General features: G+C 52.5%; 1 protein-coding gene across 9 annotated transcripts in view; it reads left to right on the plus strand.

Annotated features, from left to right (window-relative positions):
- The first annotated feature begins 815 nt into the window (after nt 1-815).
- CCDC136 (coiled-coil domain containing 136) overlaps nt 816-25896 on the plus strand; it is a 27069-nt gene continuing 1988 nt past the window's right edge. The window contains exons 1-18 of one of the 9 annotated variants that reach the window (XM_034671679.1): nt 1878-2133; nt 3704-3952; nt 4029-4103; nt 8110-8433; nt 10991-11102; nt 11683-11851; nt 12127-12267; nt 12604-12762; nt 13040-13210; nt 13635-13820; nt 15442-15636; nt 16126-16353; nt 17788-18288; nt 18618-18839; nt 19908-20189; nt 20871-21176; nt 23011-23117; nt 23485-25862. In XM_034671679.1, coding sequence (XP_034527570.1) covers nt 2001-2133; nt 3704-3952; nt 4029-4103; nt 8110-8433; nt 10991-11102; nt 11683-11851; nt 12127-12267; nt 12604-12762; nt 13040-13210; nt 13635-13820; nt 15442-15636; nt 16126-16353; nt 17788-18288; nt 18618-18839; nt 19908-20189; nt 20871-21176; nt 23011-23112 — 3555 coding nt within the window. In that variant the 5' untranslated portion in view covers nt 1878-2000 and the 3' untranslated portion in view covers nt 23113-23117; nt 23485-25862. Of the gene's footprint in view, nt 960-1877; nt 2134-3703; nt 3953-4028; nt 4104-6853; nt 7006-8109; nt 8434-10990; nt 11103-11682; nt 11852-12126; nt 12268-12603; nt 12763-13039; nt 13211-13634; nt 13821-15441; nt 15637-16125; nt 16354-17787; nt 18289-18617; nt 18840-19907; nt 20190-20870; nt 21177-23010; nt 23118-23484; nt 25863-25896 lie in introns of those variants that run through there. The other 8 variants (XM_034671692.1, XM_034671676.1, XM_034671670.1 and 5 more) reach the window with 8 other exon arrangements.

Below are 25896 nucleotides of genomic sequence, written 5' to 3' on the forward strand. Positions count from 1 at the left end.
ACTTCCCAATCTTCCAGAAGTTGGGCAGACACAGAGCAAAAACCTGACCTTGACACCTAAAGTGACGGGCTCTGCCCTAGAGAGAAGGAAGGGAGGAGCACAGCAGGCCTCTACTGGTCTAGGGGTGGGCAGCAGGGAAGGCTGCTGGAGGTGACTCCCGACTAGGATTGAAGAATTCAGTAGGGATGTCCACGCAAAGAAGGGACTCTTTCCTGAAGAGTGTGGAGGGCTTGTGAACCTGGAAGCCTGTGTGGGTGAACACAGACAATGTATGTCCGTAACCTGGTAAGTGGATATGCAAGAAAACAGATTGGTGTTTGTCCCTGGCTCACGAATCTCTTAAACACTTTTCTGGACGTGTTGGGACCGCCTGGTTCCCAAGTGTACCCACTTCTTTCCTGGCTGAGAACTGCTGAGAGATGTGAGAACGACTGCTTCCTCAAGACCCGGCACCCTGTAGATGTTCCTTGAATTAATGATTGAATGAAATAATCCGTCTGGGTTTCCACATCTCCCTTGTGTGAGAGGTGGAAAGGCAGAGTGGTGGAGAAAAGAGGTCGTCAGGCAGCGAGGGCTTCCTGGGGCCACGGAGCGGCCCTCCCGAGAGGGTCCCTGCTTCTGGCTCGCTGGGGGCGCGGGGCAAGCAGAGAGATCAGGGCCCTGCAGTTCACATATCTCCACCTTGGCTTCCTTTCTGCCTTCGAGCAGTCCTGGGACGCAAGGGGCCAGCGCGAGAGAATGGGGCCGGCGGCCGGGGGTCCGCGCTGACTACGGAGGTGGGGGAACCGGGCTCTGCTTGGTGGGCGTGTGTCTGCGCGTTGGGCGGAAACGGGAGCGGAGGATTCGTCCAGCTTTGTCTTCTTCTTCCCTCATCGCTGCGCGGGACGGGGCTCTGACACATGGCCCCGGGGGGACCCCCGCGCAGCCGACTCCGGGAAGGACCCTCCGCCAGAACCACGGTATCTTGCGGCCACTCCTGGGGCAACCTCAAGCCCCGAGTAGCTCCCGTCCGCTCCCCCTCTCCCACTCCCGGGCCCCGGGTGTGTCGGGGGACGCGCCCCTCGGCCTCTCCGCGCCCGCTCGCCGCCACCGGGTCCCGGAGCCGGGGGGAGGGAGGGCTTCCGGGCGGGGGCGGTGTCAGGTGGCCCGGCCAGGCCCCGCCCCCTCGGCCCGCCCCCTTTCCCCCTGCGCACCCGGCTCCGGGTCCCCGGCCTGGCGGCTGCGGCGTCTGCTCCGGGCGGCGGCGGCNAGCCGCCCCTCCCTCACCTCCCCACAGCCGCTCCTTCCTCTTCTCCATCTCTCCTCCCTCCAGACCCCCTCGTCCTCCCTCCCTCCCTCAGCTGCTCGCACCTTCCCGTCCCGTCTTCCTCCCTCCATCCTGCCCGCCACCCCAGGCCCGGTCTCCATCTTTCCGGGCTGGGTCTTCCCCACACCGGTCGCATCCTCCCCTGGCCATCCCTCGCCCCGAACCCTCTCCACCCCGTCTGTCCAGCCCTGGGGGCCCCAGACCCTGCGCCCACTCCGGCCCGAAGGCTTCGAGCAGAGGGCGAGGGTGGGGTGGATGAGGTCCAGGGAGAGAATGGAGGGGAGGGGCGGGGAGCGGCTCTGGCCCAGAACCCCCTTGTCACACGCCCGCCGCCCCATCACCCCTTTCCCCTTACACACACCACTTCACCCTTTCAGCCTCATCTTCCCTGGCTCCTGCCCTCCCTTTCATCCTTGCCCGTCTCCTCCCTGTCCCCTCCTGGCTAAAGAGACACACACCCTTTCTGTATGTGCTGGGAGAGGAGCCTGGAGCTGGGGATGCTGAGGTTGGGCAGCGCAGGGCGGGGTCCCCGCAGGCCCAGCTCGAGGGGCGGCTGAGGGAGGGGAGTCGCAGCCTGGGCAGAGTGAGCCAAGCACTTCCACTGGGATTAAAAACTCCAGGGCTCCAGAGGGCTGGAAGGCACGTCCTCTTCTCTCTCCCGTGCACCCCAGCCCCTAGCCCCCTAGCAGGCCCCATGCCTCCTCTCTCCCTGCTCACAGGACCCACAGTGACCACTTTAGGCTCCTATGAGACGTCTGAGGGTTGTGAGAGGAAGAAAGGCCAACGCTGGGGGTCCCTGGAGCGGCGGGGGATGCAAGCTATGGAGGGTGAGTTTTCCCAAAAAGCTTTCTTTCTCTCCTCTCAGCCAATTTCCCTTCCCTTCTCCTTACCCCGTCTGGTCCCCAGAACTCCCAGCCAGGACAGAGCCCTTCCTCTAGCTCACCTGAGCCCCCTCTACCCTTCAGGTCTGAGTTCTACCCCTCCTCAGGGCTCAGGCTTGGAGGGAGGTTCTGGGTACATCCCTTTGGGGCCCTAATCACCAGTTAACCAGGTTGTGTGTCCCAGGGGAGCTGCCAGACAGAGAAAGAGGCCTTGTTGGACAGAGCTTTGAAGCAGCCTTTCAGCAGGGGGTTTGTTCTCACTGCCACCCGACCCAGATCCCAAGCTGTCACATATTTTTGAAAAGCAGGGAAGTGAGCATTCTCTTTCTGGTGCCACCACCGCTACCTTTGAATGTAAGCCTCGTGGCTTTGGTTCTCTAGGATCTCTTACGGCCTGAAAGAATTGCCTGGGAGGGGGCAGGTGAGGCCAACCTTCCAACACTCACTTATCCCCACCGCACCCATGTGACTTGGCAGTTGCTGCCAACACCAGGCCCCTGGAAGGATGCCGGTCCGCTTCCCAGAACTTCCTGTGAAGTGTCCCCAGGTCCCTGCTCACACTGTGTGGGCAGCCCTGCTTCCCTAAGGAGGACAGATGACGAAAGGGGTCCCAGATGAAACTTAGGCTGCTGTCATGAGACCAGGGATTCAGAATTGTAAAACAAAGCAAATAATCAGTATCCTGACAAAACGTCGCTATTTCAAGTAACTGCATTGCAGCAAAGGAGGGGGTACTCACCAACCAGAGGCTGGGGACCAGTACGCCTCCATTTCTTAATGCATTAAAATAGCAGGCTTTCTTGTACACACAAGTACAACCTGGGACTTGAAACCTGAAAACTGCCCTATGGTCAGCATAACCATAACACTCGGGAAGGGGAGAGGCCTCCTGACGCTCCGCAGAGAAAAGGAAGGTGGACCTTGCAGAAAATTTCAAAAAGGCTATGTGATAGAATCCATTTGAAAGTGCCCCTGTGTTTGTCCAGTAAAACATTTAGAGTCATTTCATTTGGATGCTTTCTTTCTCTAACTACTGATAGGCAACCCTTTCTTATTATGGAAATGCTAATTTCTCCCAAGCCACCTGGATAATTCTTTAACTTTGGACAAACCCCAAACTGTAACTTTTGCCCCATTCAGCCTAAAGACAGGCCCAGTGTCTGAATCCTTTCTTGAGTGCTTGTCCCACTCCTCAGGGACCACCAGCACTGGAAGAAGCAGGTATCCTTGTGCAAACTCACAGGGCTGACCAGCACCCAGCTGCTCAGCTTGCCCGAAGGCAGTAATGGGAGGCCACCTGGTACAATCCTGGTCCAGAAAGGGCTGGGGAGGGGGATGGGCGACCTTACACCTGAGGACTCATCACCAGGGCAGGTGCTGCCCTGGGACTCCTTGGGGGACACCAGGTGGCACTATTATACCATCTCTGCCCTGGGCTGCTGAGCTGGAGGGCCCTTGAAGGACTCTGGAAAGGAAGTTGACTCTGACCCCCTGGTGGGATGGGTTTCTCCTCTAGGGGAAGTGCTACTCCCAGCTCTCTATGAGGAGGAAGAGGAGGAAGAGGAAGAAGAGGTGGAAGAAGAGGAAGAGCAAGAGCAGAAAGGTGGCAGCGTGAGCTCCCTGTCTGTCGGCAAGCACCGGGGCCTGAGCCTCACGGAGACAGAGCTGGAAGAGCTGAGGGCCCAGGTGCTACAGCTGGTGGCAGAGCTGGAGGAGACCCGGGAGCTGGCAGGGCAGCATGAGGATGACTCCCTGGAGCTGCAGGGTGAGTGGCCGGGAGGGGGCCAGGGGGCCGGGCTCGCTGGATCCCAGCATCATGCCTGCTCCCTGTCTCGCCGCAGGGCTCCTGGAGGATGAACGGCTGGCCAGCGCCCAGCAGGCAGAGGTGTTCACCAAGCAGATCCAGCAGCTCCAAGGTAATCGCCAACACTGGGACTGGAGGGAAGGGGGCCATCCAAGCACTTGTGTCCTGAGGGTTTGGCTGAAGCATAGCAGACAAATATGAACTCATTCGGTACTTTCTCCTCATTTTCCCCTTACTGTTCTCACCTTTTTCGCCTTCTCTCTCCATTCTCTTCTTTACCTAATATCTGTTCTTCTTTGCATCTCTGCCTGACTCTTCTGCCCTCCTCTGCCCTTTCTTGACCTCCCATTTCACATCTCTCTCTGGCTGACACTCTCCCTTTTCTGTCCTCCAGCTTCCTCCCTTCACAACTGTATCCCTTTCCCTTTGCTTTCCAGGTCAGGGGGCAGGTAATCAGGGCTGAATACCAAACCAGACTGCTTTTTCCTGTCCCTACAAGGGCACCATGGGAAGAGCAATGAGCCAATGAGAAGTGACTGAAGGGGACTCTGCATCTTTTAAGGGAAGCAGATGAGAACCTTCTCTTGCTTCTCTTGCTTCCTAGGGCTAAGCTTGTGGCCCCAAATCCCTTTCTTCTAACGCCCACATCCCTTTGTCTCTGGAAAGCAGCAAGGCAGGTGTCCCACATTCCACTGCACCACCAAAAAAAGAGGCAGCTTTTGTTACTTCCATGGGCTTCCAGAAGGTTTAGGGGAGCTGCCCTAGAAAACAGCAGGGACTCTCCAGGGAGAACTGAGATCAAACCAAAAGGAAAATATAAATGGAGAAAAAGGAAGGCCGGGAAGCAGGCTTGGAGAAGAACAAGCAAAAGTGGAGGAAGGGGAGGAAAAGAAAAGGGAAATATAAAAGCCAAGGTAGATCCAGGAGAAGCAGACAATGAATGGGAAGAGGGTGATGGAGAGAAATGGCTGGAGATATGTTGTATCTGAGAGAACAGTGTGATCATTGGTCTTGGATCACCTAGATTCTTGGGCCCAACTCTGCCACGTAACAAGCTTTAGGATCTTCAGCAAGACACTTTTTTTTTTTTAAGATTTTATTTATTTATTTGACAGAGTTAGAGACAGCCAGCGAGAGAGGGAACACAAGCAGGGGGAGTGGGAGAGGAAGAAGCAGGCTCATAGCAGAGGAGCCTGATGTGGGGCTCGATNGCTTAACCATTGTGCCACTCAGGCGCCCCCAGCAAGGCACTTTTATCTTTCTGAGACTCAGTTCCTTATCTGTAAAATGGTGCTAATTTATTTGTTTATCATTCATTTATTGAGTTCCTATATGGTTGGAGGATAATCTATGAACAAGACAGACCAGATCCCTGCCCTAATGAAGAGTATATTCTAATGGGGAGAGGCAGAAAATAAACAACAGAAGTTCAGGGGGCAGTAAATGCTATGAAGACAATATAACAATATGATACAGAGAGTTGGGGTGAGATGGGAATTTTGTTTTGATAGGGCAGTTAGAAAAGTCCTCTTTGAGAAGATGACATTTGAGCTAAGGCTTGAATAATGAGAAAGATCTGAGAGAAGAGCGTACCAGGCAGAAGGAATAGCAACTGTAAAACCTCAGAGGCAGGAATGAGCTTCATGCGTTTGAAGGACAGAACAAAAGGCATTGCAGCTGAAGAGGAGTGCGTGCAGAGACTCCTGGTAAGAAAGAGTTCTGAGAGGCAGGCTGAGGCCAGATTACAAAGGGCTTTATAGGCCAGCTGGGAGGTTTGGTTTTTATTCTAAGTATAGTAAAAAGATGTGGGGGGGGTGTCTTATATTGAAGGTGAAGCCCTCAGGACTTCTGATGAATTGAATAGGGTGGGGGGGAGGGGTAGGAATAGGAGAGACATGAAAGAAGACTTTGCCTTGAAAAACTGGATGGACAGTGCTGTCATTTATTGGGATGCAGAAGAATGGCAAAGAACATTGAGGGCTAAGGGAACCATTGGAGACATGTTTTTACATGTTGAGTTTGAAATGACTATTGACATCTAAATAAATATGTTATAAAGGGGCAGTTGGATATATGAATCTAAAACAAGGGGAGAAATAAAGGCTGGAGATATAAATTTGGGAGTCATTAGCATATAGATGGCATTTGAATCCCTGAGCAATCACCATGAAATCACAGGGCAAGATACAGGAAGAAGAGGAAAAGGTCCAGTCCCAGGGATACTCCAGTATTTAAAGGTCCAGTAGAGGAGATATGAACAAAAGAGACTGAGGTAGGAGGAACGGCAGAAGCTTTTCATGCCCTGGACGCCAAAAGCCGAAAGTGCTTCAAAGAGATAACAATCAATGTCAAAAGTTGCTAAATCTAATGAGATGGCCATTGGATTTGTCAAGATGGAGGGCTCTGAGATATTTCAGTGAAGACAGAGCCTGACTGGATTGGGATTAAAGAGGAAAGGGGAGGTGAGTACAGATAATTACAGTAGCCATGTTTTGAAGAGAAGCAGAGAAATAAGGGGAAAGGAAATGAAGTCAAGGGAGAATTTGAGGGGGGCGGGTTTGAGATACGTCTCACTACACTAGATCATTTTTGTATGATGAAGGAAACGATCCAGGAGAGCAGAAAAAAACCTTTGATTGGAGAAGGAACATACTCCTTTACAAAGAGGAGGTAAGTCAGTAGAGAGGCAGGTCGGCAACTATTTGGGAAAACAAGTTCTGGACCGACTCCTTACTCGGTAGGGTTGTTTCTACTGAGCACGAGCCCTCAAGCAAGTGAGGGGCTGCGGGTCTGAAGACGCCTAAGCCCCACCCCGCGGGAGGAAATAGGGGCCATCCCTGCGCACGCGCGTTGCCCGTTTCCGCCAAGAGGGGGCGCGCGCGACCTCAGAGGTAGCTGGTGTTGAGAGGCCGTTCCGGCCGCCACAGCCCCGCGGGGGCCGGGACCGGCCGGCGGCGCGGGGCCCCCCAGGGAGACCGCTTGCAGGGGGGCCGACGAGATGGAGGCCATAACCAGTGAGTAAGAACTCACTTCTCTGTCCGACGGCCCAACTCCCGGGCCTTCGGGTTCGCCCCGACGGACACAGACCCCCCTGTCAACCGGCGCTAGGTCTTCGGAATCCGGGTCTCGTCCTCCCAACTCCCGGCCAGGGTCCGCCCCGCCCAGTTTTCGGATAAGCCCCTCCCCCTAGGGCCCGCAAGCCCCGCCCCCCACCCTGGGCGGGTCTGCCCCTTCGTGCTCCAAATTAGGAGCTTGCTTGGCTGAGGAAGACCTTCCTCCAGTCTCCCGTGGCTCTGAGAAAGGCATTTTTTTAGGGCCAGACCTCAGAGGGGAACCTAAGGGAAATTTGAACCCTAACAGCAAGGGTGTAGTAGGGAAGTGAAGGGCATAACCATGTTTGGTTACCAGTTGATGAGCCTACATTTGAATTTCAGCTGTGAACTCTAAATACACGTTAGGGGCCAGTTCTTACCGCAGCAGGCAGTTCGTGGGAGCTGTGAGGCTCTGTAATTTCTAAGCTTCCAGACTGAATAGATGAGAATAGTGTGTGTAAATTTTTTTTTAGTCAGGGAATTTTTGGAAAGACTCAGTGCATCAGTGAAATACTGTAAAATAGTTTTGGCCTTCAACGTAGAAGCACTTAATACTTTGTTTGCGGTAGCCCGAGGTGTTGCTTTGGTGCCAGAATCTACTTCTGTACGGCTCCTTACTACGTGGAGTCCCTCCATTCCCTTCGTAGGTATTCCTTTTATTCCATAGCAGGTGAAGCTATACGTCGCTGATGGGGTAGAGACTAGATTGCCAGTAGTTTTCAGATAAGAAATAAGTCTGGGGCGCCTGGGTGGCACAGCGGTTAAGCGTCTGCCTTCGGCTCAGGGCGTGATCCCGGCGTTATGGGATCGAGCCCCACATCAGGCTCCTCCGCTGTGGGCCTGCTTCTTCCTCTCCCACTCCCCCTGCTTGTGTTCCCTCTCTTGCTGGCTGTTTCTCTGTCAAATTAAAAAAAAAAAATCTAAAAAAAAAAAAAAGAAATAAGTCTGCCTTTAACTTTCTGCCTCTAGAACATGGTAGATGAGTTCACTTATGCTCTTGACCATCCCACCCCCTGGGCTTTGCAGGTGAGCTGCGGTCTCTACGAGAGGAGATTTCCCTGTTAGAGCGTGAGAAGGAAAGTGAACTCAAGGAAATAGAACAGGAGTTGCACTTGGCTCAGACTGAGATCCAGAATCTAAGGCAAGCAGCAGAGGATTCCGCGACTGAACATGAGAGCGACATAGCATCCCTGCAGGAGGATCTCTGCCGGATGCAGAATGAACTCGACGACATGGAGCGCATTCGAGGAGAGTATGAAATGGAGATCACCTCCCTCCGTGCAGAAATGGAAATGAAGAGCTCTGATCCATCCAATAGTTTAAATCTCTCAGATTACTCTGAGATGCAAGGTATGAGAGGACAAGCCTTTTTCCTTTCTATCAGTAAAGCCAAGCAGAGGGAGTTAGTATCCAAGAAGATGGTGGAAGGTGGTCTTAGATCATGAATTGGAAACCTCTAGAAAAAACCTCTGGGTTGAATTCAAGACCATAAGGGAGATATCCAGATATCACGTAACCAGTCAGTGGTGGTATAAGAAATAGCACTATGGAGATGTACCCTGAGAATTCTTCCTCAGAGAGCCATTGATTTGTCGATTTGACTATGGGAAGGCCCTTCCTAAGAAAGTCTCCAGTTCTGGGCTGGTCACCTTGGGAAACTACCTGCTGCTCTGGCACGGCAGTTTGCCTGGCCTGCCTTATGGGGGGGCCTCCAGTCCTGCTCCCAGGTCCCAGGATGCTAATGCTTAGGCTCCTTGAGCCCTCTCCAACGTAGAAGTTTTAGGGTGCAACAAATCAGAGCACAAGACAGCTGCAGAGGAAGAGAGGTTATTTCCAGTAATACATGAGGTACTAAAAAGCTTAGAGCTCTGCTTTCAGACAATGAGTCTCCCAGCTAGTTGCTAGGATTCATGACATCAGAGAGTTTGCCTTTATTCTGAGGCTAGATTTATGATCTGGGTATAATGGGAGGCCCTGTTTTAGGCCAGGTCAAGCAGAGGCAATCAACAAGGAATCAAAGAACTGCAAGTTTTCCCAGCTGTAACAAGCTTCTCAGAAGAGCCTTTGGACTGGTGGTGCCAGGAGAGCGAGCCTAGCACAGTGGGAAAGCTTGGGTCGAAGTTAAACAGACCTGAGTTCTGAATCTCAGTTCTGCTAATTAGTGGGATGAACTTGGCCTGGTTATTATCTCTCTGAACCTTAGTTTCTGTATCTGTAAAAAGTGGTTAATAAAACTTTACATCCAGAGGAGATCCTGGAATAGGAAGGGACCTTAGGGAAAATGGAGAGAAATCTGAATAAAATGTTGAGTTTAGTTAACAGTAACATATGAATGTTGATTCTGAGTTGTGACAAATGTACCCATGGTAAGATGTTAACAATAGGGAAAACTAGGTGAGAGCTCTCCCAGGGAATTTTGCACTATCTTTGCAACTTTTCTGTGAATCTAAAGCTATTGTAAAAATTAAAGTTTAAAAAAAAAATAAAAGAACCTTACAGGGCTATTTTCGGGATTAAATGAAATGCCTAGTATGTTGAAGTACTCACAGACTAACTGAATGTGAGGCTGAAACCATCAAGTCTAATGCTTAGCACATGGTTGGCTTGTATTAAAGATTAGTTTCCTTCCTTCCTTCCATGATAATCTGCAGTATTCCAAGGACTTTTGATTGGAATAAAGAGGGAACATTAGACGTGAATTTCTGAGTGTTGAATCTTACAGCAGATAAGATAGGCCTGGTGTTCTGATTGGAGCAATGTTCTTTAAATATCAGTAGAATTGGTATTCTAAGAAAAATAATTCTTTTTTTTTTTTTTTTAAAGATTTTGTTTATTTGAGAGAGGAAGAGTGCAGGGGGAAGGGCAGAGGGAGAGGGAGAAACAGACTCCCTGCTGAGCAAGGAGCCCAATGCTCAGCCTGATTCCGGGATCCCAGGATCATGACCTGAGCCAAAGGCAGGTGCTTAACTGACTGAACCACCCAGTCACCCCTAAGAGAAATAATTCTTAATCAGGAAGAAACAAGATAGATAGGGGTGTTTATATGATTGCAGCTTTTTAAAAAAATTTTATTTCCTTTATTTGAGAAAAAGAGCACGAGTGGGGGATGGGGCAGAGGAAGAGGGACAAGCAGACTCCACGCTGAGCAGGGAGCCTGCTGCAGGACTCGATCCCAGGACACTGGGATCATGACCTAGCTGAAGGCAGCCGCTTAACTGACTGAGCCACCTGGGCGCCCACAATTGCAGCTTTAAAAAGTATTGGTACCTGGTACTTAGGGAACATGTGCTAGGACATTTTAGCGAGACCTCTGCTCATGATCGAGGATGATATGTGGGTCTGGTTGGGATGGGCTCGTCTGTCAGCAGATAAAAGATCATTAGAAAGAATTCTTGACCACATGCAGGCCAGTGTATTTGGTGTGGTGATAAAGTAAGTAAAAGGACATTCAAGATGCCAGAGTTGTCTCCGAAAGGCCAGGACGGGTGGTGTGACAGCTGGCAGTTCACATCCCTCAGCTCTTGTACTAAAAGAGTAATAGGAAGGTAATCATAAACAGTTCAATGGAAACTTGAAATACAATAACCCAGAAACTCAATTAAAACCTTCACGAACTCCTCAGATCTCAAGACCCTGCCTCGGTTGGGGATTTGAAGGTGCGCGCACAGGGCAGATCTTCTGGGCAGATGAAAAGAAAGGCAGCTACCTGAAAGAGGACAAAGACACATGGCAGTGTGGAATTTGGAGGGCCTTGTCTCCTAAGCCGCTGCATGTGGTGTCTCTTCTGTCTTTAGAAAAAGAGAAGCTACTCAGCCTTCTGCTATCTGCTTTCTAGGCAGGAAAATGAGGGGCCGATTACCAGTGCTTCTTGCCTAGGCTCTCACACGTTTCCATTTGTCCTCTGCAGAAGAGTTGCAGCAACTGCGGGACCGCTACCGCTTCCTGAACGAGGAGTACCGGGCCCTGCAAGAGAGCAACAGCAGCCTCACAGGGCAGCTTGCTGATCTGGAGAGTGAGAGGTACAGCCAGCAGGCTAGAGGGACTCTGTAGGACTCTGCCTTAGGCTTTTCTCTTGAGTAGAACCAGTGAAGGCAGATGCCAGGCTAATGAACGTCCCTCTGCTCCTGGACAGCTGGTCCTTTCCGTGGTATCCAAAGGGTATGGATGCCGCCTACAAGCAGGCATGGAGATCCAGCTGTCTCAGGACTGGGGTTCTAAAATTTAGTTTTCTTCCATTCTAGGCATTGGGGTCTGGTTTGTTCTGCTCTAGAGTTGATCAGAAGTGATTCCTTTGTTGTCTACACAGACTGGATTCACTCTAATGGTATAGGGCCTCCAGATTAGAGCTGGCTTGACACGAGGCCCAGCCTCGAGCCCAACTAGACTAACACTCTTAGGTCTCCGAGAGCCAAACATGCCTTGATTGAGGTGCTGGGACTTTTTCTTCACCTTCTCAGCATGTTTATTTGGGAGATAAACCACAATAGAAGGCTCTTTACCATCTTTGCCTAAAAGAAAGACATCAGGACCAAGCACACTTAGCAGGTGATGCCCGGCAGAGCACTTACCCAAACATGGCTCTGGGGTTCTGGATCACAGGACACGAAGAGCAACCGAAAAGTGGCTGGAGTCCCAAATGCTAAAGGATATGATGTCAGCAGAGTCTCAGACTTCAGAAATGGATTTTCTGGAACCTGATCCTGAAACCCAGTTGTTGCGACAACAGCTTCTGGGAGCTGAGGAGCAGATGCATGACATGCAGAACAAGGTAGGGAAAGGCAGGCACCGTCGTTGTCTCTCTTTTACCCTCTCCTGGCCCGCGGTAGAAGCATCTCCTTAGACACAGGGTCGACAAAGGGGGCATGCGCTACGGCAGGAGGTAATACTCTGGGGTCTCACTTACTTGCCTGCCTGATGTAAATATTCCAATGAAAGGAATATCTTATTCTTTCCAAGCCTATTCTCCCCCCGCCCCCCAAGCCTTTCTCGAAGTGCATGTGGCACGTATCCTCCATCAGCTTGTCTGTTCCGTCTCGTGCACAGTGTAAGGAGCTGTGTTGTGAGTTGCAAGAACTACAGCATCATCGTCGGACCAGTGAGGAGGAGCAGAGGCGGCTGCAGAGGGAGCTCAAGTGTGCACAGAATGAGGTGCTTCGGTTTCAGACTTCCCACAATGTCACCCAGGTAAACACTGCCGGGGGAAGGGCATTTGGGGAGGGCAGAAGGGCCTCCGTGGAGTTGCTGCCTCAGGGAAGGATGAACGCAGAGCCAGCTTGCGCTCTGCTGACTCTTAGCCTGCGACCAAGGGTACAGTCTCCTGGAGACCAGTCGGAGAAGTCGCGTCGCGTGGCATTCTAGAGATGGTAGTCATTACTGAGTGCCTGCCTCAGAGAAGAAACCCAACTGTAGACCTGTGGGAGCTCCTCAAGATGTCTACGTCTGGAAAGGACCCAGTCTGCTCTGTAGAGGGGTCTGCTGTTTCTTGAGAGTAACTGTTCTACCCACATCCTCCCACCACAGAACGAGGAGCTGAAGACCAGACTCTGTGCCCTGCAGCAAAAGTATGATGCTAGCCAGGACGAGCAGAATGAGCTCTTGAAGGTGCAGCAACAGCTTCAGTCTGAGCTTCGGCAGCTCAAGGTCTTGAAATCCACAGTCGTAGAAAGCCCAAGTGAGAAGGTAACAACAAAAGGAGGTGAGGGGCAACTGAGGTGCTAAGAGGTTTTGGGGAAGGTGGCCGAGAGCGGAGTTAAAGGAAGGGCGGCTGCCAGCAGTGCGGCACCACTGGCAGGGGCCTCGGCCGCCTGCGAGCCCCGCGCCGGACGAGAGGACAGCCGGTAAGCGAGGGGCAGGGAGCAGGCAGGCCTTAGACTGTCTGTGTCTGAGCGTGACTCAGGCGGAAGAGCGAGCGGGTTGACGGGCCCAGAGGTCCTGCCCACAGCCCCCTCCACCGCAGGAGTTACTGTGCCGGCTCCAGAAGCTGCAGCTCCAGTACCAGCACATCACGTGCGAGAAGGATAAGCTGCTGGAAGTGCAGCGGCAGCTGTGCGGGGACCTGCGGTACCATGAGGCGGAGGTGCAGCGCCTCAAGGACATCGTGGCCTCTTTCCAGGAGAGCAGTGAGAAGGTAAAAGAAGCTCCAGGTGAGGGAGAACGTAGCCAGGTGGAATCTTCTGTGAGAGCAATAGTACCGAGGAGGAGGGGGCATCGTAGGAGTTGTGTGGTACAGCCATCGGTGCGGGGGTAAAGAGGTGCCTAGTGGAAAGGTGGTCTCCGAGAGGCATGGTGCTCTCCGCTTCCTTGGATTTTAAATCAGAAAATCAGCCTATAAAAAGGTAGCTCTCTTTCTTCCCCACCTGCTTGCAAAGGAAGCCCCAGAAGGTCCCTGTGTAGAGCCTGTTAGGGTTCATCTCAGGTGGCCCCCATTGGGATGAAATTGGGACTGGAAAGGACTGAGTAGGCTCCCTTAGTCCCTGTGTGAGAGGTGAGAGGAGAGAGTGCAGCTTCAGGGGCTTCTGGGATGATGGCGGGGCCTGCCTCCCCTACCCCAGAACGCGGAGATGCACGCGCAGCTTCAGGAGATGAAGCGGCTGTACCAGACCAGCAAGGAAGAGCTGGAGCGGCAGAAGCGCATGTATGATCAGCTCGAGCAGGACCTCCTGCTTTGCCAGCAGGAGCTGAAGGAGCTCAAGACCACCAAGCCCATCCCAGAGGACAAGGGGAAATGTGCTAATAAGGTAATTGTACTTGAGAGAGGTGAGATCTGCTGGGTACTTCCGCTGGAGAGAGGAGGTGGAAGGGCAAAAGGTGGAGTCATCCAACCGAGGGGCTCGGTGAGCTCCCTGTCCAGGCACAGCTGAGTGTGCAAGTCAGGAAACAGGCAGAGTCCCACGCTGTGTAACTTTTAAAGTTTGCCTTGATCTTGACTTTGAGGCCAAGCCACAGCTTAGTAGGTTCAGTACAGCTGAATCCAGTCTGAACACCAGAAGGTTTTGCACTTGATTCCATGTGTGTAGACATTTATACTTTGTTATTAGGACTGGAGTGAGATCTTGTCATTTGTGGAGAAGAATATACACAAAAGCCCACATATACAAATTTTCTCGTTAGACCTAGAAAGAGGAGGTCCAGTTTTCTCAGGCAGATTGCAGATGCTCTTGTCAGATGACGTGGTCTTGTGCCTGGAGTGCTGAGTGGATGTTAGAAGGACCTAGGTTCTTCCAGGGTTTACTCTGTGACTTCCGAAGAGTGAAGTTCTCTGAGCTTGAGTTTTACCCTCTTTAAATCGAACAGAATGCTATTCTTTTCTCACTTGCTTGTGGTAATAAATCCTGGTAGTGATAAGTAAGGCCTTCCTTATTCATTTTCTTTTTCTCCATAGTGTGTAAAATGCAAGTCATTATCAGTTACCCTGTGTTGAGCACTTTCAGCTCCTGCTCACTGATAGGAAATGGAAGTTGTTGAAACATGATGGAGAAAAGGCACGAGATTCTCAAAAGCTGGTGGAGCAAGTCACCTTCTGCCAGAATACTCAGTGGCCCCCACCACAGCCAGGAGCAGGCTGTGTCCCCAGGGAAAGGCCTCCGGAAGACCCAGAATGGGGAGGTTATTTGGACCACTCGCAACAGTCCACCTGCCTTTCTACACCCAGGCTCACATTTCCTTCTTCCACTCCCGCTCAGTTTAGAGGCCAGAGTGTCCATGACTTGCTCATCCCCTCCCCTCCTAGTAGAAGAGACGGTGGAGAGGGAGAAGCATGCTGACACGGAGCCAGCTTTTCCTCTTGTCCTAAAAACAGCATTGCGATGAGTTTGATATTAGAAGGTTTGGGTTCTTGGAATCATGGAATAATTTAGTCTTCTCAACCCAAATTCAGCAATAGCCCATATTTTTCTAGAGATTTAAAAAGATGATTATGGAAACAAAAATGGGGACAAATCGGGTGGCGTTTTTATTGGTAAGGAGTATAATTAGGTATAAAACCAACTGGGGATGATGGCAGTGACAGGAACTAGAACTCCCAGCAGGGCAGGAGAACGGTGTGTACCACAGGAAGGGCCACAGGAAAGGAAGGTGGGGACATGAGAAGGGAGGGGTGTTGGTAACACTCCCCTCACAGGGCTCTCGGAAGGGACCAGTAGATGAAATTGGCAGCATAGCCAAAGAGTCCCGAGCAGCCTGCTGGGGTTTCCCAGTACCTGTATGGGTGCAGCGTGGCTTGGGATGGTCAGTCCAAGGGAGGGAGCCCCGGGTGAATCACAGGGGCAGAAGAGCACAGAAGGGCTCTGCCAGCCGGACAGAGGGTGCGGAGCAGCACCTCACAGAGTAACTGCCCCTCCGCCCCCGCCCCGCCCACAGTGTGACGCACTGCTGTCCAGACTGACCGAGTTGCAGGAAAAGTACAAGGTCAGCCAGAAGGAGATGGGGCAGCTGCAGATGGAGCAGTGCGAGCTCCTGGAGGATCAGAGGAGGATGCAGGAGGAGCAGGGGCAGCTGCAGGAAGAGCTGCACAGGCTCACGTTCCCGCTGCCCAGAGCTGGCCGCCTCCCTAAGGTAACCCCAGCCAGGGAGCGGCTGCTAACTAGCGAGAAGCTGCTTTGAGGAGCTTCCGAGGTGTGACCCTACTTGGGGAAAAGAACAGGGTGGGGATCGACCCTTTTCTTTTCTGCATCAGCTCCTCCTTACTTTGTCACCGATCTCTTCAAACCAAAAAGTTCAATATAGCTGATTAGGGTTTTAAATCTTAAGATACGTAGTATCTGTCCAGCATTTTCTCTTTAGATTTGTAGTCCATCTGGGGAAAATACACTCTGAGAGAACTCTGTAAAGTACAGGATACTTGCAAACATATAAGATCGGGGCTAGTCACCTAGTGGGTCTCCGTAGAAGGACCACTCCCCCACCACACCGACCCCGTCCCAGATGGCTGTTCAGAGCCAACCCAGAGACTCCTAAGGGAAGGGTCCCCAGCAGGAAGGAGACATGGGTCTTCCCACGTAGCTACCACAGTTCTGCCCACTTCCTTCCCACTCCACCTCGCAGAGTCAGGAGCTACTTACAAAGTTACAAGACCTGTGTGAACTACAGCTGCTCTACCAAGGTATGCAGGAGGAGCAGAAAAAACTGATCCAGAATCAAGAAAGTGTGCTCAAAGAACAGTCAGATCTGCATGAAGAGCTGCATGTTTTCAAAGCATCTCGTTTCCGGGATGTGTTGGAGAATCCCAACGATTCCAAATCACCTAAGTCCTCCAAGTGTGGTCGCGACAAGGTAACAGAACAAGAGGCAGGGAGACAGTTCTGGGGACAACAGCATGGTAGGCAAGAGGGCTCCTTGGAAGGGTCAGGGTTAGGAAGGCCTGTCTGGCCAAGAGTAAGGATGAGACTAAGGCCCCCTTCTTCAGCCATGACCTCCCCATGGGCTCATGAAGATGTGGCTTTAGCTATGGCCTGAGGACCTCAGTCAGATACATGCCCAGTTGAAGCGCTGTGAGAACTGGGGGGACCCGGGAATCTAATCACCTGATAATTTGATGCAGCCCCTTCCACATCATTTTCCAGATTTATAATATGAACTTAGTGTTTGTCTGGATTCCTTGGGACTGACTCTGAGTGAGTCATCCTTTTCTCCTGAGCCGGTTGATAATTAAGCAGTACACTTTCAGAGATCAGAATCTATAATCTTTGGTGTTCTACCTGAGACAAATCTGGGGCCGTTCATTTCCAAGGGAAGAATTCCTAGCATGTGGCATTCTTGGTACTGGCCACGCTGTCTTCATTGGAACTTTGGTGACCATAACAACCAGGTCATGGGGGTTAGACTACAGAATTCATGCATTGCAAGCACCAGGAAAGGGTCCTGCCTCTGAGGTCACACTGGTGGAGATTTCCCCATAAGTCAGTCTGGGGTTGGGGGATGCATTTGGTCTGAAGTCTCAGGGTGGGCAAGGAGGAGCAGGTAGACAGTTTCAATTTAAGGCTATCCCTATTCATTCAAATATCAGCCTGGATAGGGAGAACCAGGGAATTGCAGAAGTCCAAACTGAGATTTGGTCGGATTCCAGGGGCATCAGATTTCAGCCTGGATAACACAGAGACCAGGAACCAGGTATAACTATTTCCTTAACCGATCAGATCTCATCCTGGGCACTAGCAGCCAAGAAGCCAGGCCCAGAGGGCCTGGGAGACACGCCCAGAGGCCAGATTCAGAATTGGGGCAGGAGGTAAAGGGACTTGTAGTGAGACGTTAATTCCAGGTCCACGTCTTCCGAGGGAAGCGTTCTTGTAGGGTCACGTTCAAGGGCCAGGGCTGATATAGAATTGGGGGCAGGGAGGGGACTGAGCCCCAAGGTCAGGATAATGTGTATATCCTGACTGAGAAGAGGGTGGGGTAGGGAGCCAGAGTGTTCTTGATACCCACTCAGCTGTGCTGCAAGGAGAGAGGGATATACCAGAGTTTAGAAACCAGCAGAAACAGGAGCCTGGAAATCGCAGAACATCTGCCTGGGTGGATTTTCCCCCATGAGCGAGTAACTGACGCAGGCCAGTAGCTGCAGGTGGTTAAAGACCTAGGCTGTGGTGCGACTGGCGTGTAGGCATGTAGGGCTCTGAAGTGTGCTCTCAGACGTCTGCCCCAGGAGGGGTGCAGAGAGAAGGCCGGCAGTGTCTGGAGTGATGGTCATGTCTCCCCACCCACCCCCGGCAGTCCAAGCTGATCATCGCCCAGATGCAGGCTCTGCAGGTGCTCTACGAGGGCACGCAGACCGAGCAGGAGCTGCTGCAGCAGGAGCAGGGCAGGCTCCTTGAGGAGCGGAAGAGGCTGCAGGCCGACCTGCAGCTCTGCCTGGAAGAAATGCAGCTGCTCCAGGTCCAGTCCCCTTGCAGCAAAATGAGCCTGGAGAAGAACTATGGCAGCATGGCCAGCAGCAGCGAGAACTATCGCAGGAGTTACGGGAGCAGCATCGATGAGAGTGAGAGCTATCACAAGAGTTACCGCAGCTCGCAGGCCAGCGACGAGAGCTTTCTCAAGAGCTATGAGAGCAGCGCCAGTACCCAGGAGACCAGCGAGAGGCATTACTGCGCCGGCAGCAGCAGCAGCAGCATCTATAAGAAGAGCTACGGCAGCAGCAGCAGCAGCTCTGACACCTGCTACAAGAGTTACATCGGCAGCACTGCTGACGCCTCTGCCGAGCCTGAAGATGGAGAGGTAAAAGTGGCCCGATGAGAGGTCAGACGGGGAGCCAAGCCTCCTGTCTTACTAAGAGATAAGTCCCCAGGGAAGGGTGCAAGAAGTGAGGTGGGCGGCAGGGTCAGAGCTGAGCTGGGTTGCCGCAAATGAATGAGGCACTCCGCCTGTCTAATGTGGAGAGGCCCCCATCACAGCCATGGTGCTTTCTGGGAAGAAATAGAGAATTCGCCCCGGGCAGTTTCAGATCCTGCCGCCATTGTTCTGCACCCAGGATGGGGCCTAGCAAAGAGCAGGGCGGAGGGCAGGCCGTCCTCAGGGTGCGGTCATTACTCCTCCACCCTCCGCAGCGCTGTGAGGACATGGTCGCCACGGTGGTGATCAAGCTGCAGGGGGTGCAGGCCATGTACCAGCTCAGCCAGGAGGAGCACAACCGGCTGCAAGACCAGATGAGAAAGCTGCTGGACAGGCAGAAAGAGCTGAAGGAAGAGCTGGATGCCTGTGAAAAGGAGTTCAAGGAGTGCATGGAAAGCCTTGAGAAACCCACTGCCTCCCCAGCCGACATGAACGAGGTAACTGCTATCTGGGAGGCAAGGTTTCTTCTAGGAGCCCCTCGAGCCAGAGCAGGTCATAGGCTCTGGACATTTTGGAGAGGCTGGGGAAGGAAGGCCAGGAGCTCCCTGCTTGCTCTGCATAGTTGCCCCCTCCCTGGTCCGAGCAACAGCGCGGGGGCTGAATCCCCAGAGGCTGGGCCTCTGTCACAGCACTGGCGGACGTTCCTCGGGGGCTCGCTGTGCCGAGATGCACCCGTCATGAAGACTCTGAACAATTCTTCTCTTTCTCCTTTCACCATTTCTCTCTTTTGCTGTGTCCCAGAGCACGTCTATAGAGTTGTATTTTTTCAACTTTAGTTAATTTGGGTGTACTTGTCTCTTCAACTAGATTGTAAGCACCTCGAGGGCAGAGCCTTGCTGCCTTTCGGATCCCTTATAATGCCAAGAAGGGTGCTCTGCGTCCATGAGGGATGGGACAGAAGGCATTCTTTTCACCCAAGAGTAGTCCACAGTCCAGCGGGACTCACTGTGTGCGCGTGGGAGAGTTCAGACAACAGTCAGCCCCGGGGGCCTCGGTTGCTTAGTATTGCTACCGACCGGGGAGACTGTGATGCCAGACGTCAGGGAAGACAAAACCAGAAATCAGGGAGCAGAATTGGAGTCTGCCTCTATTTCCGGGCCAAGGTGCAGGAGCCCAGGCACACCATCAGGAGTGGACCACCCCCCGTTCCTTAGGTAGTCGTACCTGTGAGAGAACTAGCTTGGGCAAAGAAGGAGTTTCGATCAGAAAGCTGTCCGTAATAAAGGACTGCGCTTCAGAAGGGGCAGCTCTGTAGTTATTCCCCAGACAGGTCCCAGTAAAAACCTGATTTAAATCATCCTTTTTTGATCGCATTAGGTGTAAATCGTCAGGTGCCCATTTAGAAGCTCTTTCTGCTACCTCCTTAGAGGCTCGTATCCTGCAGTCTAACATTTCCTCTCTTGTCTGCTCCCCTGTGGGCCTTAGCAAGGCAGATTTGGGGGCGTGGCCCCCAGGCAGGGCCCGGGTGACCGACTGGCCGCCCGCGCCCCCCCCACCCCCGGCAGATCAGAGAGCTGCAGGCCAGGCTGCGGGAGCTGCAGCTGCAGTACCAGGCGAGCATGGACGAGCAGGGGCGGCTGCTGGCCGTGCAGGAGCAGCTGGAGGGGCAGCTGCAGTGCTGCCAGGAAGAGCTTCGCCAGCTCAAGGAGAAGAAGGCCTCCGTTCCCAGAGAAACCAAGGGGAAAAATGGCAATGAGAATATGAACAAAAATGCCAACGGGGTTAGAAATAAAAAGTTGACCAGACCAAGCCTGGACGGTTATGAGGGCAGCTATGAGAACAGAAAGGTGAGTAATAACCTTAGTAGTCTGATAAGCAGAAAAGCAGAGGAGGTCTTGGGAAGAAAAATCATCACCACCACCATTCCGGCCAGGTGAGGTATTTGTAGAGAAGCTTCTGGTCTCTCTCGTGTATTAGGGTGGTTCCCTCTTGGTAGCAATTCCGTACTCTCTTTTCCTACGAAGTGAAGGGGAGTGGAACACAGACCTCTTACACCTGGGGGCACAGCCTCAGAGGACCATAGCCCCTAGGATGGACGACGGCTCCAATTAGCTCAGCCCAATCTCCTGGGGCCCCGTTTCTTGCTGGGTTACGTGCCCAAGAGCAGGACCAAATGGATGAAGAGAAGGAATTTATCTGAAGCAGTGGCGTACTCATACTCACATGTGGCGGGGGGGGGGGGGAAAAGGGGGCAGTCGCAGTCGCCCCGCAGGGGTTTCAGGTGGCATCTGAGGGGCAGAGCCCAAGACTCTAGCTCTGGTAACTGTCTGAAATGCCAGTGGCCAGATGGCCGCGTGGGTCCAGAGAGGCTGGGGTGACTGCCCTCCATACGGCGCGCAGGGAGAGAGACTCGGTGCCTGTGCGCCGTGCCGGGAAGCACAGTGCCCTTGAGATAGTCCAGCTGTGTCCTGAAGGTGGGCATCTTCGCGGTAACCGCAGCTCCCCTCCTGCCCTGCCTCCACCCACAGAGTCTGGAGGTGGTGCTGTACTACAAGGCCAGCCACACGGATTTACGCGATCTAATACAGGAGGAAGTGGAGGCGGGAGAGGAGGAGGAAGTCAAAAAGGACACGAAGAAGGACTCCTGCAACAAACTGGCTTCTGTGCGGTCAGAGCCTACGGAGATTAAGTCGGCAAAAGCTGAGGAGGGGTGTTCTGAAGAGTCCCAAGAGCAGGAGGGCAAGGAAGAAGACGAGAAAGATGAGAGCGACAACGATGCTTGCCCCGAAGCTTCAGAGGGCAGCAACCCCCTCAAGCTTTCTGAGAGCAAAAAGGTAACCGGTGTCGAAGGTCGCATCGAGTGGGCAGTGGGCTGTGGGGCTCAGGTGCCCTGGTGTGGCGGGCTGAGCCAGCCCGAGGATGGACTTCTGCAGGAGCGGCCCTGAGGCCTGGCGCGGGGAGAGTGGAGCTGGAGCCGGGAGTGGCGGAAGCGGGCTCTCCCCGGGAAATGGCAGGCTGAGGCCAATGTGCTGTGGACCTGTGTCTCAAAGATCGCCTCTTCTGGGAACCCGGGTGGGGCTGTTGCAGTCCTGCCTCCTTTCACCGCATTTGCCCTCCATCCTTACATCAGGAGGTCTTCGCCCTTCACCTCGGGCGGCACTGAGGACGCGGTGGCATGGGGCCTGCTTCAGGCTGTCGGCCTGCGTCAGTCGCTCAGTCCTGCCTCCTTGAGGCGCCCTGTTAGGTTGACCTTTGTTGTTGCTCCTACAGGTGAGGGGAGGCCGGTGTGGCTTACGGGTTCTCTGTATTACAGGGCATGAGGGTAGGGGCTGGGGGTGGTCAGAAGTAATAGAATATTTTAGTCTGCACGGCAGAGGCGTGGACCAGTTTGGGGAGAGCAGCCAGAGCCCTAACCCTTTAGTTGCTAGATCTTGAGAGGTTGGGATGGGAGTATCCTGGGTAATGCACCGGCCGTACAAAAATATTTCTGTGTTTAACTACTGGAACATCTGCACAGGTAGGTACCAGCTGAATTTCTGCACGAGTTGAGGTTCACTGGGGGCTGGGATTCCCTGAAGAGTGAGTACTTCCTGAGTCAGTCCTCCGTTTACGGTGCAGGCTCTTTCCGTCTCTCTAAACACGGGAAGAAAATAAGTCTCTTGTGGTGGGACGTCCCAGTCAGCTCTAAGGCTATCTGGAATTTTCTGGCATTTCGGTCTGCAGCACAGGCCAAGGATCTAGTGTGCAGGTCTCTGTTAACCTTGTGGCAGAGGCCCGTTACTTAGGACGTAAAATGTAGGAGCAACCGCAGCTTCTTCCCCAGTGCTCTGTTTCTTTGAATTCATCATATTCCACCACATGCTGGTTCAGAGCCTGCCTCCTCGATTGCCTTGCCTTGGGTGCACTTCTCTAAACGCCAGACCGGATCCTTGTACTTCAAGTCGAGCGCATTCCTTGTGTCTACACGTGGAGGTGTCCCTTGCGTTCTCAGGTCCCGCACCTTCTGCAAGCAGCTCTCACGGTGTACGTTACCGCCTGCGAATTCCCTTTCTCTCTGGAAGATTGTTGCCGTCCAAGAACTAGCACTTCTCCCCTGTTAGCCTGTTCTAGTGCATTTTGTCTCAAAACAACAGCATTAGACTCCTAGGGGATCGTAGGGGCTAGGGCCCAGAACTCTGAGATTTGGCAGAGAACAGCCAGACCAAGTGGGCTAATGGAGGGACGGGTGGCCCAGCAGGAGACTGAGTGACCCAGGAGAAGTATCTGTCCTCCTCATCCGGAGAGCCCGGCTTTACTCTTGGAGCTTCCCTTTTCCAGAGTTACTGACCTACAAGAACGGTCTAGTGCAGATCACCCCTGCTTGACGAGACATGAGAGGCATATGGCAAGCCAGGCAGCTGGCCCCACCACCTGATTTGGACCTAAGCAGCTGCTTAACCCATTCAGGTTTGCATCCTCTACAGGCGGCCAGTGGGAAGAGCCAGGCCTGGGCACAGAGGAGAGATCGGCTGCCCTCACTGCCTGTTGTTTAACCTCTTGATCTCTTTCTCTTTCCCCTTTGTTTTCTCATCTTCATCATCCGTTGGATTCATGTGTTTCTGTCTTTTTATACCACCCCCCCATCTCCTGGCCTCTCCTTGTGCTTCCTTCTCATTTGATATGTTGCAGCCATCCCCTGCCCCCGAGCCCCCCATCTTCTCCTTGCCTCTTGTAGGCCTGGTGGTCATATCGGCTTTGCTCTGGTGCTGGTGGGCCGAGACGTCGTCCTAACACAGGTACTGGTATCGAGTCCTCTCCTTCTGAGGGGTAGAGGGAGGGTGCAGGTTGCCCTGGCCTCTCCTCTTTGCCCTTTCTCTCACTTGCTTCTTGCTTTAGCCATTTGACAACAGGATGCTCAAGGCTGAGGTTTAGCCCTGGCTTCTCCTTGGGCTACTGCAAAGCCCATAGCACCTCTGAGCACGTCTTCCTAGCACATAGGGAGTTGGAATGCATACTATTGACATGGTTTGAGTTTCTGTCCCCTGGCTGGGAAGACTTTGGGTGATCCCACCACTGCTGCTACTTTGAAAAATGCCTGACCACTTCTGATGAGCGGCTAGCAAGGCTGCAAGGCTGACCTGAGTGCTCTTTGTCTTTGTTTAGCCCCAGAACCAAGCTCTCACTACTGTCACCACCCAGGATGGCAAAATAAGGCGTCACTGCCTCCCCCATTGGATGAGAGAGGAATTTTGGAGTGCTGTGACCAACCCCCAACCCCAGCCCTAACACACCGCCCAGGGGCGTATGTATGAGGGCAGCCTCAGTTTGTCCTTCAGACTTGATGAAAATGGAACAGAAACCCCTACTGTGTTGTGTTCTTTCTACTGAGAAGTTCTCTGGTTTGGGACTTCTGGTCTTCAGAATGCCAGGAAATATTTTATAGTTCTCTGTTTATCCCTTTTGGGTCCAGATTCTATTGTAATTCTGGACAGAATGTGGTACTGGTGACAAGAACGAGATGCAAGTATTCTCAGGGCACCAAGGCTGACATATTCTGGGCACCTTCCCCTTGGCCTTGGTCCATGTAATTTGGTCTGTCAACAGGATACCAAATTTAGGAGGCAGGCTGTGGTCTTAGGGCCCAAGGTAGAGCCCTAGGGTTCCACCTGTCTTTGGAACCCACAAACTATTCTCTCCTAGCCTGTTCTGGCTCCTTTCTCCTGTTCCCCTGCCCCTCCACCACTTCCCACCCCTGCAGATGGAGCGCAGCTGGCTTACCATCCCGGTAGCTGAAGCATCTGTTGGTAGCACTCACCAGCACCCTCTTGTCCTTCCTTCTCCCCTCACTTTCTTTCCTCTTCATCCTTTCTCCTCTTTAAGGCGGTCCACTTACTCCCCACAAACAGTCTAACTCCTTTAGTGACAGGCTCTCTCCCTATACCTGTTCTTCCCCGTCCACGTCTAGATTTCTCAGGCCCTAGGGGAGGAGATCCAAAGCATCTGTCCATAACCTCAGCCTCGGCCAGGCCCACGCAGCCAGGCCCACGCAGAGTGAGAGGCAGGAGCTCCTGGGTCAGGGCGCTCTTGGGGAGCCTGGCTGTGCCCCACCCTGCAGCTCCCAGTCCAGGAGCTGCGGCAGCGCAGCGCTGGAGAAAGCGTGGCTGACAGGAGAACCAGAGACAGACTGGGCCAGGTTCTCTTAGCACTTAGCCCCAGGGGCAAAATGCATGGTGGGAACATTAGTTTCTTCACAGGGCAGCAAAGAATGGTAAAACCTCTGCTTTCCTCATGTGAGGATCGCAGGAGTTCATGTTTATGAAAGTGCTTCATAAAGGATAAAATACCTCATGAATAATTTACAAAGTGTATACTTACATGATATATACTATATGCCTGGCACTGTTCTAATCACCTTACATATATTAACTCCCTTAATCTCTGCAACAACCCAACGAGGTGGCTTTTATTATCATTTTATATGTAATAAAACTAAGGCATGGAGAGGTCAAGTAATACCGCCAGGGAATGGTGAATTGGATTCTAAGGACTAATATTAGCAACAGCTAAAATTTCCACCTCGCTTCCCCCTTACCATCTCTCCTCATCTTGAGCAGCTTTCCTTGGTTGCTTGCATGTAATTAGGAAGACTCCATACTTCTCTTCACACAGTCTCCAGTGGCGTTAGCTCTCTTGTCAGCTAACGTCACGTTGTTAACTCGCTGTGTGTATAGCTTATGAAGCCCCTTTGCATATTGCATATGCTAGGTATCCTCTCCCCATTTTCTACCTGCGGTTGATTTTTTTGGATCTGAGGCAGAATTTTTTATTCATTCCTATTAAGTATAGTCCATTGATGTAACCTGTGGAGGTTGGGTTTGCTTTTTTGTTTTTTAACCTTGGCCTTGCGGTTTCAAAGGATCCATTTCCCTGCCAGCGCCACATCCCCCTCAGGGGCGACCGGCCTACCTTCATATATTCATGTGCATTATTTTTTTAAAATTTTATTTATTTAAGTGATCTCTACACCCCACATAGGGCTTGAACTCATGACCCCGAGATCAAGAGTTGCATGCTTTTCCAACTGAGCCAGCCAGGCACCCTGTTCCCGCGCATTAAAGATGAGGGCCGAGCCTCGGGAATGTTGTCTCTCCAGGCTCTCTTTTATCCAGATCATTGGCCACTTAACAAATGGTCACACAGCAAGCTGTGCTGGTACCATATTCTTATTTCCTCCTGTTCTGTCCAAAGAGATCATGGAAAATCCGTCAGATGTCTTGATAAAATCCAAAAACATTTCTTTGATCTGTCAGCTTAGTAACCTAGTCTGAAAGGAAAGCCTGATGTGACTTAGCCCTTTGGGACCAGCCCTGCACCCATCCCCCATCCAGTCTGGAACTGGCCTCTGGCTGTTATAAAGGGTACCAGTTCACATTTATGAGCCCAGCTCTGTCCTAATTTTTTTTTAATGAAATTGATTTATTTAAGTGGGAGAGGGGCAGAGGGAGAGAGAGAATCCCAAGCAGGCTCTGCACCCAGCACAGAGCCCGATGCGGGGGGGGGGGGGGGATCTCAAGG

The sequence above is a fragment of the Ailuropoda melanoleuca genome, chromosome 1 (assembly GCF_002007445.2).
Source record: "Ailuropoda melanoleuca isolate Jingjing chromosome 1, ASM200744v2, whole genome shotgun sequence".
Classification (NCBI taxonomy): Eukaryota; Metazoa; Chordata; class Mammalia; order Carnivora; family Ursidae; genus Ailuropoda; species Ailuropoda melanoleuca.